General features: G+C 43.5%; 1 protein-coding gene across 1 annotated transcript; it reads left to right on the top strand.

Moving 5' to 3' along the window:
- The first annotated feature begins 3,227 nt into the window (after positions 1-3,227).
- wdr19 (WD repeat domain 19) lies at positions 3,228-15,761 on the top strand. The gene is made up of 36 exons (XM_068592106.1): positions 3,228-3,358; positions 4,223-4,314; positions 4,411-4,476; positions 4,583-4,711; positions 4,862-4,977; positions 5,087-5,202; positions 5,443-5,523; positions 5,738-5,850; positions 5,954-6,127; positions 6,209-6,279; positions 6,376-6,548; positions 6,667-6,787; positions 6,880-6,986; positions 7,107-7,223; positions 7,435-7,590; positions 7,954-8,101; positions 8,355-8,568; positions 8,849-9,008; positions 9,102-9,212; positions 9,394-9,503; positions 9,613-9,670; positions 10,086-10,232; positions 10,350-10,432; positions 10,519-10,602; positions 10,691-10,837; positions 10,917-11,041; positions 11,205-11,314; positions 11,415-11,483; positions 11,575-11,652; positions 12,179-12,275; positions 12,380-12,504; positions 12,585-12,666; positions 12,871-13,021; positions 14,560-14,683; positions 14,787-14,863; positions 15,451-15,761. The coding sequence occupies exons 1-36, from the start codon at positions 3,353-3,355 to the stop codon at positions 15,563-15,565; spliced, it is 4,053 nt and encodes a 1,350-aa protein (XP_068448207.1). The 5' UTR covers positions 3,228-3,352; the 3' UTR covers positions 15,566-15,761.
- The last annotated feature ends 31 nt before the right edge of the window (positions 15,762-15,792 follow it).

Below are 15,792 nucleotides of genomic sequence, written 5' to 3'. Positions count from 1 at the left end.
TTCACCAAAATCTATATGTGGCAGATTTTTGTTTAATTAGTGAAAATGTGGAGTGTGCTGATTCAACGTATCCTACAAAATGAGACGGTCCCACGGGGATATAGCCAGCGGTCCAACAGGAATTCACCAGCTCATATCAGAATCTTGCAGGAGTTGTTATGTTCTTCACTACTGCCATAAATTACAGGATCTAATCCCACAAGATATACAGGTGTCCTGTGAGACGCTACCTCATCCCTGTGTAATCCCTACGAGGATCCTTCACACCTGAACCCAGCTGAGAATAGAGAGGACATTTATTTATTTAATTTAACTGCTTTATGCTGATTGAATGGATGACATTTCAATTTATTCAATTAATTTAAATATATTTTTCGTATTATTTTAGGTGTGTTTATTTCTTTTCAGTTTTCATATTTTTGTTTGTGTATCCTCATTTTTTTCGCTTGGTCTTGTGTATGCTTGTATACTGATTGCATATGTAGTTCAATATTGTTCATATTTATTGAAAATCTCATTAGGAAAGCATTTTTTAAAACAATTTCATGTCCCTTTTTTTGGATTGTACAACACTTGAATTCAAAGAACGTGCTGTGTGGATTACAAAAGCAATGAGTCGCTCTACACACTTGGGTTTTATTGTCTAACTGGCAAAAACATTTCAAAACATTCATTTTTCATCTTTTTTCTTTCTTTCTTTCATCGCCCTGCTCTAATTTTAGCATTTTGCTTGAAAATCACAGAGCTGCTCCCTCCGGTGCATCTTAATGAGATCTGAGTCAGCAGGGTGCTCTCTGCTTCAGAATATTTGTGTCACACAGCTGGCATTTCATTCCAGCTCCCAGGTTTGTGCGGCGACAATAAGCCGTCACCCCTCCGTCAACATATGGGAAAGTACAGAAGGTGCTGGGTCACCAGAGTGTTTTCCTCTGCTTTTCATCAATAATGAAATAGCACAAGAGAAGGAGAGGCTGACCTCCATGTTTTTCAGATGAACAGAAGGATGGAGGGAGCATGCTCGGTGTCGAGTAGGAGAAGATGGTGTATCCTCTCTTTTGCAGAGCAACACTGATTGATAACAGGATAACATGAAGGATTAGATGAGACTGAGCAGATGTGAGGAACACTGTGACAGTGGAATTATGAAAATAGTGCAAGGTTGCCGTCTACTGGATCTGAGGTGGAGGCACACAGTGGATCACAGGATTTACCGACAGTAAAACTGCTGTGAGGTTTCTGTGGTGTAACGTTATGTTTCATTTCAAAACTTTACTTCAGTTAAAGTACAAAAAGTATTAGCATCGAAATATACTTAAAATACCAAAGGTACAGTATTTATTGTGCAGAACAGCCGTTTCCGAATGACACATTGTATGTTTTAATGTAATTATTGATGCATTTATGTGTAGCATCTTTTTAATGTTGTAGCAGGTAAAAGTGTGGCTAATTATTATTACTGAACATACTTTTGCTGGGTAATTTAAGCAATTATAACACACTTTAACACTTTATTGGTTTTTACCTGTTTGTGTACAAATCTAATGCTGTCGAAATAAATGTCTTGAAGTAATAAAGTACAATATTTATAGAAGCACAAAGTAATGTAAAGTTACTCTTCAAGTAAAGTACAAATTCCTCGTTTGTGATAACTTACGTGGCAATAAAACGTATTCTAATTCTAATCTAAAAAAACAATGATCTCACCGTGTTCAGTGTTCTGGCCACCATTAAAACATGCTTCCAATGACGAGGGAGGTAAGATTACCAGTTAGCATTTGGATTATTATAAAACATAATTTACAAATTTAAAGGCCAGTATCTCTAATGTATATTATCAACTCCCAATATCTGGAATATATATATCACTATACAATTGTGAAAAACTAATAAAAACATTAGGATATATTAGTTGGCAACAAGCCATTCCTTAAGGCTATGTTGGAATGTTTTGTATTGGTATAGCTTTCACAAGAATATTGAATTTAGCATTTATTGACTACTGTAATTCAACATGTCTGTATTTCTCTGGTATCTTTTGCATCATCAAACCGATCACATTCAACTTTGAAACGAGTCGACCCGATCACCAAAGTCACATCGCCACATTATAAGTCTGTCACTGCTGTTTAGCGTTCAATACTTATATTAAACTTGTGTCTATTAACTTTGTCTGTTTCCAGAGAAAGATGAGTGAAGATAGAGATGCTTCTACAGCCACCAAACAAAGACTCACAAAGGCGACATCTGATGACTGTAGACGTGCACCATAGAACGAGCAGTATAAGATGATTTTAAAGTAATATAGAAGCTGAGTTTCCTAAACATTTTCACCACTGGCCATGAGAAACAGCCACTGGGAGATTGCACAGATTTAGTATTCAACCCTAGTCTTGCAGCTTGCTGGATCTTTACAAACTACATTTGCACCAATGCACCAGTTGGGACCATATATTCGGTGGGCTGACTAACACTGCACAGGAAGTTGCTTTTAAAAAAGAAAATATCATTTCCTTTACTTGCCACGTAGGACTACATTAAACATCAAATAAATGTCTGTATTGTTATTAACGATCTGCTCTCTCAGTTTATTGCAGTTGTTTAATACTTGTCAGGCGCTCCGAGACAATACAATGTAATATATAGTACATCTCCACAGCAAACGCAGCTGGTCGCACACAGAGATTGTGTACGCAATATAATACCCTAAGGCTTACTTTATATGAGGTTGTTTAATAACTTTTCTGAAGAGGGAATGAAGGCAGAGAGACTTTAAATCCTCGTCTGTTGTTTCTGCTTCACAATCTGTTCAGTGCTTCTATTTTAGGTGGAAGGATTCAGTCCTTGTAAATGTCAAATCCACACCATTTTCTGATAGTGTCTCTGTTTACTGTGAAGGGAACATTTGTTCAATAATATATAATAGGAGGCCCTTTTCACAGCAGATCTTTTCACTTGACACAATATAAAAATATACACAAAAATAACATGGGAAATATAGGTAACCATGTATATGAATTACCTTAAACTACCGGATCATGATTTCTAGTTACAGACATATTTCTAAAAAGGTTGATATCTCCAAAACTAGGCAAAAAACTATTAGCATTGACAAATAGTATTACAGTAAGAGGACAAGGGGGGGGTTGTTTAACGTTGGGTGGACTGTCTCTTTAAGACCATGAGACCAAACATTAAGGCACCTCATTGGCTGACGTCTGTTGCTATGACATCGCCGTAGCTTCTGCAGACGCTTCAGAGTGAAGCACTGTGGGAGACACACGAGAGTTGTGTCGAAGACGTTTTCCAACAGAAAATGTCGATTTAAAGTTGAAATGGTTAAACCGCCAACAAGATGAAGGTTGGTCGCCGCAAATTAATTCAAAATTCCAGCGTCATCTCCGGTTCAAAGGGCTCAGTGCTGAGCTTCAGCTGGTTAGCTAACGTTCACGTTAACCGAGCTAACTACGGCGCCAGCTAACAGCAGCGTAACTAAGCTAGTTCGGCAACTCCTGCAAACAAGCTAGCGTTCCTATTACATTGCCGCATTGGGCTTCGTTAGCTAAATCTGCTATGTTGTTGGCTGAAGCGTTATATTAAAGCTAAGTGACGGTTTGTGAGTTAAGAATAACTTATTAAAGCATTATCACACAACTGTCCGTGTGACCTGAAGCAGCTTAACGTACATTTGAGCGTTTTTATTCAAATAAGTAGCTTATTTAAACCTTATGAATAACCAGAAATTACAAGTAACACTGTAATACACTGTACATTATCGTTACACTGAAAAACGCTGCGATTTAAATACATTTTACTGGGCCCTTGTGGGAGATCAAAACTGGTGTTGTAAGAGGTGCTGCTGTCACTATCAGCAAAGGCTTTACACAGACACCTCACTAGCTATTTGATATTTCTATGCAGTTTGAAATGAAGCCTCTCTCTTAAAAATGTGCAGTCTCCAATGCCCAAACTAATATAACTAAAGTGCTGTCCCTTTAGTCATTCTCATAGACCTGACAAAGCTCCTGGAAAACCACAGAAACACAATAAACATCTGCTGTCACCGGCTGAGTGTGTACTCCTCATAGCCGTTAAATTCACTTTGACAGGAAGTAATCACTGGTTATGAGGAAACTTCTGTTCAAAGTATCTATTGGGAAATATGAATGCTACTTTAATTTAAAGTATTGCTAACTGAATTAAAAGTGAATCTTCGTGTCCACAGAGTGTTTTCATCCTCACCGACAAAGCCTGGGCGGGTTCCAACCTGCTGTACAAGTGGCAGAAAACCCTTGGTAATTATATCGCTGTTTCAGGGTGAGTAAAAAAAACTACAACGAGAACTGTGTGATAATCGACTTTTCTACATCAGCACAGTACCTAAAAATGTGCACAATATTTCTCATCATACAGGCAGGACAACTCAGTGAAAATATTCGATCGACATGGACACAAGTGGTCTGAACTCAGCCTTCCGGGGTACGTGCAAGATTGCCATTTTTGGCACTAGCCAATTTTGTCTGCTGGAGATTATTTTACACAAAATTTCCTTTTCACTTTCTCTTCTTTCTCCCACTCCCATTAGGCGCTGTGTTGGGATGGACTGGGATAAAGATGGGGACATTTTGGCTGTGATAGCGGCAAAATCTAGCTCCATCTACCTCTGGGATGCCAGCGTCAACAAAACATCCCAGATAGAAAGCGGCATGACGAGGTATGACGAACATGTCTCTCATTTCCAAAGAGGGAAGAGTTAGTCTTACCACAAACCTATGGAAATCTGATGCCAGGTTTAGCGCATTCAGAATTCCAGACCTTAATGAAAGATGAATATATTGGAAATATCTTGAATTTGTTTTAACAGAGATCAGATGTCCTTCATCTTGTGGTCAAAGACGGGCCCGTTGTTAGCAGTTGGGACAGTCAAAGGAAATCTGTTGATATACAATCAGCAGACCTTAGTCAAGATCCCAGTCAAGGGTAATGTACACGCAACACCACATACCGTTGCTTCTGGTTCGGTAAATTTTTAGTCACTGCTGTCATATTGATGGTCTCTCTTTCTCTCTCTCTCATCCTCACCACACAGGTAAACACACCGAGAAGATCACTTGTGGGTGCTGGAGTGTTCAGAATCTTCTGGCTCTGGGAAGCGATGACAAGACGCTGACCATCAGCAATGAAAAGGGCGACACCATCAGCCAGGTAAGCGCACGTACATTCAGTGTCATCCAGGCTGATTTAGCACCGCCTCAGGTTTCTAGGCTACTCATATTACGAGCAACCGATAGTAAATGGTCATACTGTGCATGATGGAGAAGTAAAAGGTAAACAAATTTTACAGATGTTTGGAAAAATGGCAGAACAGCATTATATCACTTGGTGGAGGAAGAGGAATCAGAGCGATTAAAAAAAAAAAAGTATATTATTCTGTTCTTTTTCTAGACAACTGTTCAAGGCAAGCCTGCTGAGATTAACTTTTCAGTGATGAAGACCAATGAAAGGTCCGGGCAGGGAGAGAACACTGTAAGTTTGTGTTTTATCATTTTATTGTCTTGAGTTGGTAATTGTCGCATGTTTATTTCTGTCCTACAGGGTCAAAATATTCAACCTTGTCTTAAGTACTTCCATTGTGAAGAAACTTTTCAAACGTTACCCAGATTTAAACATGATATGAACGATGACAATGTTTGATTTTCACTTCATGGCGTTTACAGACCTGCATTTATTAACCCTTCAGGTGAGTTTGTCTGTGGACAATAAGATGCTGATGCTCTACAACATCAACGACCCCGAAAACCCGTTTAACTTGACCTTCCAGCCCCACTATGGGCACATCGTGTCCTATCGCTGGTACTGCACACGATCACACAATTGACGAGACGCTAGCGCCGAATCCTGGCAGCGAGATAATCTGTGCTCAGGTTCCTTCTCTTCTCCTGCGTGTGTCTTCAAGGTACGGGGATGGGTACATCCTGATTGGCTTCTCTCATGGGTACTTCGTGGTCATTTCCACGCACATTAGGGAGATCGGGCATGAGATCTATCAGGCTCACAACCACAGGGACAGCCTCAACAGTGTGGCCATCTCGCCAGCAATAAACAAGGCCGCCTCCTGCGGGGACAACAGGTACACACAGGCTTTGAAAAGAAACAGCAGCCAGTCCTATTTTTGTGAAAGAAAACTAAATCCCAGTGTTTCTTGGTGCAGCATAAAGATCCACGAGCTGTCCGAGCTCAACGATATCAGCAATGTAGTGCAGCTGGATGACGAGACCAAAGGTGAGACAGTACCGCAGTTTCAGGCCACTATCAAAGGGCCGCCTCGAACGCACCACTCACTTCCCCTTTCTCCTGCCTCTCCCTCTGCTCCTCCAGGTCTGGACCAACTGAACTGGACGGACGACGGCCAGCTGTTGGCCGTCTCCACACAGAAAGGGACACTTCATGTCTTCCTGACCAAGCTGCCAATCCTGGGTGGCAGCTTCGGCACCCGTCTGGCCTACCTCACCTCTCTGCTGGAGGTCACCGTGTCCAACCAGCTGGAGGGGGTGAGGCCACGCATGCACTCACAAATGCACGCTGAAGTACTCACGTTGCTTCACTTGCTCGCTACGTGATCAATAATAACACCCCAAAATCCTTCTTTTGATGCACCGTGTTTTTCAGGAGACTCCCGTGGCCATACAAGTGGAAGTGGAGCCTACTTTCATTGCGATGGGACCATTCCATGTGGCTGTGGGAATGAACAACAGAGCCTGGTTCTACGCCCTGGTGGACCGAGAACCCTGTGTGTGTGTGTGTGTGTTAGCCACGAACCATGTCTCAAGTGTGTTATTATTGGCTTAATCATGTAAAGTAATCGCTTTGTGTGTTGCTCAGGTTTTAATAAGCTGAAAGACATCGAGTATTTGGGGACGATAGCCAGCATGTCCCTGAACTCGGACTACGCAGCAGCGCTGTTTGAGGGAAAAGTGCAGCTGCACATGGTGAGTCGCCACTTTGTTTCTCTTTTCTTTTAAAAATAAATTATTCTGCAGGCTTCATTATTTACTGTTGTTTTTAAGCATCAACACACTGAAGGTCTATGTGTGTGTGGGTGTGTGTAGATTGAAGGCAAAGACCACGATGAGAAGAAGCAAATGAAGTTGTTTCCAGAGGATGAGAGAAAAGGTCGGATCCTTTGCCACGCTCTCACCGCTGACTTCCTCTACTACGGCACCGATGTAAGTCTCAGCACATTCTCACCTCAGTCAGTCTGCTACGTTTTTTTTTGTTTCCCGGAAGGACAAAGCAGGAGGACACAATTGAGGTGAATGAAGCTGCTCCACAAGTAATGAACAGAAACCGTGCTCATCTTCTTTTCATCTTCTTCTCCCTCCTTTCCTCCCCACCTCTTCTCTTTCCAATGGACGTCCCTGTCTCTCTGCCACTCAGTCGGGTAACGTGGTGTGCGTCTTGGTGGAGGACTGGGAGACTGTGAGCAGCTACAGCCACCCGGTCGGTGTGAGGAAAGTGTTCCCAGACCTGAATGGCACACGGCTAGTTTTCATCGACGACAAAAACGGCGGCTTCCTGCTCTCCCCTACGAACGTCAGTACATGTGGTCACATGACCTGCATACGGATCAACTTATGGCACACGCGCACACACACACACACACACACACACACACACACACACACACACACACACACACTCTGAGGTTCTTTGCACTCGGTTGAAACTAGTTTATCAAATATTCAGCAATGAAATATGACGATAACACCACTGATAATAAAGTAAAAAAATTAATGATGATATATAATAAGGTTTATTTATATGGCATGTATCAAAACCAGAGATCACAAAGTGCTTTTGAAGGGAAAAATATTATGATTTCAAATGACAGATTTGGATTAGCGAAAGCTTTATTTAATATGTGTTTGTGTGTGCCTGTGTGTGTGTCCTCTCCAGGCAACGGACTCCTGCTTTGAGCTCCCCAACTTCTCTCCCACCATCACAGGGGTGCTGTGGGACAACTGGCATGCTGACCGGGGAGTGTTTGTAGCTTATGATGAGGACAAGGTCTATACCTACGCCCTGCACAAAACCACCATATATGGTACGGCAATGCGATGTCATCACACACACACACACACACACATCCCACTTTCCTATTCTGAGGGACTTCAATTAATGTAACAGCATCCATTTGAATAAGTAAAGCTGAATAATATCATCTAATGCATGCCTTAAAAGAAGTCCTGTTATCATCGCCCTGTGATGTCGATGTTGGCAAGAGACAGCCAGGCCATTATTTGAAGCTTTTGAAGCTCTCCCTTTCGTCTACTTCTCTTTTCATCCACGCTGCCCAGGCCCCCGGGTGGTGTTGGTGGGGAGCTCGGCACTCCTCTTTTCCCAGAAGCCTTTGCTCTTGCACAACGGCGAGCTGACGTGTCAGACGGCGAGCGGCAAGACCAGCGAAGTGGCTTTGAGCACACACTCCTTCCTCAAGAACGCCAGCGGCACACCGGCGGGTCCTCAGCCGGAGCTCGGCAAGCAGCTCGCCCAGGCGCTGATGCTGAAGAGGTCAGTCGTGTTGATGCACTGATGACAAAGAGATCTTTTATACGTTTGTCGACTGGTAGAATAGATATCCGCAGACTTGGAGTAAGATCCAGGAATAATGCAAACACGAGTCATAAATGCAGTTTTCAGGATTATCAATGCTTTTTTTTGTAGTTTTCACAGGATATTCTTTTTTTTCCTCATCCATTCCTCTCACAACACCTTTACATTTTCACTCTAAAGTAGTCAGTGAGTTGGCTCTCCCTTGTGGTGAAAAAATGTGTCTGTGTGTGTATTCCAGGTTCCATGAAGCATGTGGACTGTGCAGGTCTGGAGGTAGTAACACAGACTGGGAAGAGGTAGGCAAAGCCTGTCTGGTCCACATGGAGGTGGAACTGGCCATCCAGGTCTACCGCATGAGCAGCAACGTGGGCATGGTCTTGTCCCTGCAGGGCATCCAGGTACGAGTCACACACACAATCCATGGCTCATTGACTCCCTCTTCATACAAATCGTTTCAGTGTGACGCCCCATCTCTGTCTTATCCCTTGCAGGGTATCGAGGACATTAATTTACGGGCAGGACATTTGGCTATGTTTCTGGGGGACTACAACCTGGCCCAGGACCTGTACCTGTCCTCAGGCTGCCCAATTGCTGCCCTGGAGGTAAATCACATAGACGCAGGTTCAGCTGTTTGTATATGAGTACAAACAACATTGAAGCCAAAGATTGGGAATGTATGTTTGAATTTAAACCTGTGTGTGTACGTGTGTGTGTGTGTGTGTCTGTGTGTGTACGTGTGTGTGCATGTGTATGTGTATGTGTATGTGTGTGCGTGTGTTTTAGATGAGGAGAGACCTGTTGCAATGGGACAGTGCTCTTATGTTAGCAAAGAGGTTAGCAGAAGACCAAATTCCCTTCATATCTAAAGAATACGCTGTACATCTGGAGTTTATGTAAGTACACACAAACACGAAGACACACACACTCTCTCTGTCAGACACCATTCAGTAGACCTGTTTCATCTACACTGTATCTTAACCCTCTCCTGTTCTCTCTTTACAGTGGTGACTATGTGAATGCTCTCGCACACTATGAAAAAGGCATGACCCACAGTAACACAGTAAGTGCAACATATTTGACCTCAGCTTTTCTATGTGTGGACGGAATAAGAAGTATGAAACTGTGAGCGTTGTTTCTCTCGAACCTTCAGATTCTCTTCATTCTTTCCACGCGTGACCTCACTAGCTGTCAAACTGTGAACTTCCAACACTTCAACACTAATGGTTAATCACTTCCTTTGAGACATAAAGATCTATTATGTCCTTCAATAACCAGAGCATGTTCAGTCCACGTTTAGTGTCTGATGCGTCCTCGCCAAAAAGACCACACGGTCTCATGTGCTGCAGTCTGCACAGTTTCCACTCTGTCTGTATTTACCAAGAGCACTTAGCACACATGTAGTCAGTAGTGGTGGTCATTATGAAGTGTACTTACTCTTGAAGTCTCCTCTTTCCATTTCCCCCGTCGCTGTGCAGTTCCAAGAGCACGACGAGGCGTGTAAAGCCGGTGTTGCCAGGATGTCCATCCGGATGGGTGACATCAGGAGAGGAGCCGCTCAGGTCATTCAGCACCCGAGCAGGATCCTCAAGAAGGAATGTGGAGCCATCCTGGAGGGCATGAAGGTAGAGAGTCCGCCTCCGCTCTCTCTTCTTGTAAACTATTTTTCGTCTGGCAGCATCTAGCATCAGATTGTGTTTTTTGAATGTCTTTTTGTGCTCACGTGGTCTTCTCTCTTCCAGCAATTCTCTGAAGCCGCTCAGCTCTACGAGAAAGGACAGTATTATGACAAGGCTGCATCCGTCTACATTCGCTGCAAGAACTGGTGAGACAAACGTCCACACGGACAGACCGATACGTTCCCCCTCCTCCTGTGAACAATTCCACTTTGTCATGTCACTCCATACTCAGGGCGAAGGTGGGCGAGCTGCTCCCGCACGTCTTCTCTCCGAAGATCCACCTGCAGTACGCCAAAGCCAAGGAGGCGGACGGCAAGTGAGTTCTCAGTGTGAATGTCTGTGACTGTGGCGGTAGTGATGTCGTCATAGAGGGAGCCGATATGACGTGTGTCGGTGTGTTCCAGGTATAAAGACGCTGCACAGGCGTACGAGAGTGCGAAGGACTGGGACAACGTGATACGCGTGCTGCTGGAGCACCTGAACAACCCCGAGGAGGCCGTTCGCATCGTCAGGGAGACGCAGAGCATCGACGGGGCCAAGATGGTTGCCAGGTAGGACAATAGAGAGCGCAACCCCACACCTCCATTTGTGTACTTTGACCTTGAACGGCATAGTTTGCGTGTGCCTCAGGTTCTTCCTGGGGTTGAACGACTACGGCTCCGCCATCCACTTCCTTGTTCTGTCTCAGTGCAACGACGAAGCTTTCCAGCTGGCGCAGCAGCACGGGCAGATGGAGGTGTACGCGGACATCATCGGTCAGTCTGTGCGCCGAGAGATCACCTGGACGATGTAGACAATTTCTCAATTTGAAACGAGCACTCTGAGCGAGCCCGACTTTCTGAACCGTCGCGATGAAATTTGCAGAATGATTCTCGAGCGCCAATGAAGCGGTCAGTGTTACTTGTGTGTGCTCATCAGGCCCCGAGGCGACGCAGGAGGACTACCAGAGCATTGCTCTCTACTTCGAGGGAGAAAAGAAGCACCTCCAGGCCGGAAAGTTCTTTCAGAAGTGTGGGCAGTACAGCAGAGTGAGAATGCTCCTTTATACATTTCTTATGCCACCGTTTCTAACAGCTGTTGACCTGGACATGGACTCATTTGTCAGTCCTTTTTGTCTTTGCTCCTCAGGCCCTGAAGCATTTCCTGAAGTGTCCCAACACTGAAGACAACCTGGCCGTGGAGATGGCCATCGAGACGGTGAGAGCCGAGTGTCACGCTGAACATCCCCAGTGCAATCACCAAACGACGTAACCATTAAGCGAGTGTTTTGGATGCGTGTGTTCCTCAGGTGGGTCAAGCTAAGGACAGTTCTCTGACCAATCAGCTGATAGATTACCTGATGGGAGAGAGCGACGGGATGCCCAAGGTAATCCCTCCCCCTTCTACATACTATACTATAACGTTTCAAGCCATTTTATGACGTACTATACTGTGACAATTGTATGGTCCATCATAGTGTTTCTCAGTGAGTGTGGATTTATGTATTTGCACTCAGATTTAACAAACACATTTTCTTATTCCTAAATTTGATAGTGGGAGCTAAAATCTGAAATTAAGAGAGGACATATTTTCATTTGCTATGTGTCGAGACAACTGATATGCAAAGATATATACAGGTGTATAAAACATAAACGTCTCTAAACTTTGACAAAAAGAATAAAAGTCCAAAAGCTGACCAGCTGATGTGTTTCCTGACGCAGATGTCGGTGCTGTGTGGTGTTCAAGGTCACGTGTGTCATCAGCTGTGACCCTAAATCAGACGCATATTGCACACAGAACACAAAGCACACAGAAGAACTGAATTTCAGTGAATGTCTGTGACTTTGTCCCTGAGGGACACTGTCGGTTTAACTTGCTTCGGTTAACAAGCGACCGCTGTCTCCTCCTCCCAGGATGCCAAGTACCTGTTCCGTCTGTATATGGCTCTGCAGCTGTACAGGGAGGCCGCTCGCACCGCCATCATCATCGCCAGAGAAGAGCAGTGTGCCGGTACGCTCACACAAACAGTGTTTTGTTTCTGTGTGCCGGTGACACTGTACTGCAATCGTACATATATGTCAATCGTGTGTGCCTGCGTCTGCGCTGCCCTACAGGGAACTACCGCAACGCCCATGACGTGCTGTTCAGCATGTACACAGAGCTGCAGGCCCAGAAGATAAAAATCCCTGCTGAGATGGCCACCAATCTAATGATCCTTCACTCTTACCTGCTGGTCAAGGTGCTCACCTTATTCACTGTAGTCATTTTTGACTGTCCCATGATGAAGTGTAGTGTTTCTGACTACATTGTATTGTGTAGGTCCATGTGAAGAGGGGGGACCACCTTAAAGGGGCACGCATGCTCATTCGCGTGAGCAACAACATCAGCAAGTTTCCAGCTCGTGAGTCCATAGTGAATCTCTCTCTCTCTCTCTCTCTCTCTCTCTGTCTCTGTCTCTCTCTCTCTGTCTCTCTGTCTCTGTCTCTCTGTCTCTCTGTCTCTGTCTCTCTCTCTCTCTCTCTCTCTTTCTCTTTCCCTTTCCCTGTCTTATCAGTTGAGTTGTATCCAGTTGCCCAGCAGACGTCTCATCTGTGTGTTTGTGCAGATGTTGTTCCTATCCTGACGTCGGCGGTCATCGAGTGCCACCGCGCTGGACTGAAGAACTCCGCCTTCAGCTTCGCCGCCATGCTGATGAGACCGGAGTACCGGAACGAGATCGACCCGAAGTACCGAAAGAAGATCGAGGCTATGGTTCGGTGAGGGTCCGCTTTTATTTTCTCCCGCTCTTTCCTGACCTCCCTCTTTCACTCACATATGTGCGTGGGTGGCAGAGCTACGTCTACAGGTGGATCTCTGCCACAAGGGAACTGTGTTCCCTCATCGTCCATGTGGGATGCTTTTGAGTTTTCACATACAGTGGCTTGCAAAAGTATTCATACCCCTTGAACTTTTCCACATTTTGTCACATTAAATGCCACAAACATAAATATATATTATTGGAATTTTATGTGAAAGACTAACACAAAGTATCACACAATTGTGAAGTACAAAGATAATTATATATGATTTTAAAAAAATAAATCATAAATAAAAAACTGAAAAGTGCAGTGTGCAAAATTCTTCAGCCCCCTTTTTTTCTGAGTGCAACCGATTGCCTTCAGAAGTTGCCTGATGACTGCTGAATGATTGAATGTTGACCTGATGACTAAATATAGTACACAAGTGTGCAATCTAATCTCAGTACAAATAAAGCTTTTTTTGTGACGGCCTCAAAGGTTTAAGAGAAATTTGTTTGCAGTTTGCCAGAAACCATGTGAGGGACACAGCAAACATGTGGAAGAAGGTGCTCTGGTCAGATGAGACCAAAATTGAACTTTTTGGCCTAAATGCAAACATTATGTGTCGCGGAAACCTAACACTGCACATCACCCTGAACACACCATCCCCACTGTCAAACATGGTGGTGGGAGCATGATGCTGTACGGGTGCAACGACCCCAGGACAACGACCCTAAACATAAAGCCAAGGCTCCAATGGAATGAATGGTTTAAAACAAAACATATGCATGAGTTAGAATGGCCCAGTCCAGACCTAAATCCCATCGAGATTCTGTGGCAAGATCTGGAAACCGCCGCAAAAGCACTCCATATAATCTGACTGAGCTTGAGCTGTTTTGCAAAGAAGAATGGGGAAAAATCTCAATCTCTAGATGTGCAAAGTTGGTAGAGACCCTAAAAGACTTGCAGCTGTAATTGCAGCAAAAGTCAGCTGAATAATTTTGCACACTGCACTTATCAGTTTTTTATTTGTGAAAAAATTTCAAAACATGTATAATTTTCGTTGTACTTCACAATTGTGTGACACTTTGTGTTGGTCTTTCACATAAAATTCCATTAAAATATATTTATGTTTGTGGCAAGTAATGTGACAAAATGTTCGAGGGGTATGAATACCTTTGCAAGCCACTATATGTTATGTGAAAAGAAGAAGAAAAAAAGTTGACATATTTAGATTCTGGTTGCCTTTCAAGTTCTAAAGATACTAGTAACACGTTTTTGTTGAGAAAGGAGAGAAATAGCTTATTGGTGCCTTTTGATTTGGATAAATATCATGACCATAATGCACCACATTGTCCTATTTAAAAGAAAATGTTCAGTGGGCATTCCCCTGGATCCTCCTGTCACTTCACGCCTTTGGATGCTCGTAACCGAAAAATCTAGGCACAAGTATGACAAAAAGTGTTTCACCTCATCATCTGTCCAACTCTCGCCTACTTCCCGCTCGCTCTCAACAGACGTCCGGACACGTCGGAGCTGGAGGAAGAAACGACACCGTGTCCCTTCTGTGGCGTTCAGCTGCCACAGAACGAACTGCTGTGCATCTCCTGCAAGAACAACCTGCCCTACTGCATTTCCACGGTACCAATGCATTATCACCGGCTTCATGCGCACGCTGAACGAGACAGTTTACCCCACGCTTGTACTTTTTTATCATTTTAACCTCTTTTCCTTATTCTCTCAGGGTCGTCATATGCTGAAAGAAGACTGGTCCATGTGTCCTCATTGTGAATTCCCCGCACTCTACTCTCAGTTAATTCTGTAAGTGATCAATTTTTATTTTTAATTTTTAAATTGTCTACATACAGATATGCGGCAGCTTACGGTATTTCTGTTGATTCAGAAAGCTTTTTAATTTCTTTGAAATGACATTTTTGAAAAGGGATCAGCTGATCATTTCTCAAATCAACATAGCAGCTTGCTGGTTTACACTACTGGCACTGTTTTCTTCTCCTCAATCTAAACAAGGAATATAAGAAAGAAGGAAGGGCCATTAAATTATTGTGACACCAGTCTAACTTCAGTAGTGTCGTCATAACGCTCCAGATTTATAGACAAAATCTAATAAGCAGAATAGTTCCCGGTTAGATACAGTGTGAGTTCAGGGACGTAACATCCCATACCTCTTACGTTGATTTCTTGATTTTAAAGTAACAGCTCAATATTTTGGGAAATACGCTCCTCGACTTTCTTGGCTGGAGATAGACGAGAAGATTTAAAAAAAAAATTTTAAAGCCAATGAGCGGCATTGGACTCGCTGCTGGACAGCGAATAAGTGCACATAATTCACGCCTCTCATTCATTGTTACATTAACTAATCCACACTGTGGAACTGTTTGTGTGTCCAGGTTGCTGGAAACGGAGACGGTGTGTCCGATGTGCTCCGAGACTCTGAGTGTCAAACAGATAAAGAAGGTTCCGGATTGTTCCAAATACCTGCAGATCGATGAACTGGATCATTGAAGAAAACCCAACTCGTCACCTGTATATAGATGGTGTGTCTTTTTCTATTTGTTTAAATGTGTCAAATATATATATATATATATTTTGATGGCTTGTATGCAGCTTTTAGTTTTGTATGGTGGGAATATTAGTGAAGTTTCAAAGACGTTTGATATGCCAATATTCAACAGACAATAAAGCAAAACGAAGAACTCTTGAGGTGACTCCTTGTCTCTCTTGTTGTATAT

Source organism: Clinocottus analis, unplaced genomic scaffold (genome assembly GCF_023055335.1).
Source record: "Clinocottus analis isolate CAN_PGR_092001 unplaced genomic scaffold, fCliAna1.0.p SCAF_26, whole genome shotgun sequence".
NCBI lineage: Eukaryota > Metazoa > Chordata > Actinopteri > Perciformes > Cottidae > Clinocottus > Clinocottus analis.
Note: the sequence above shows the minus strand (reverse complement) of the source record. Positions and strands in the feature narration are given on the sequence as shown.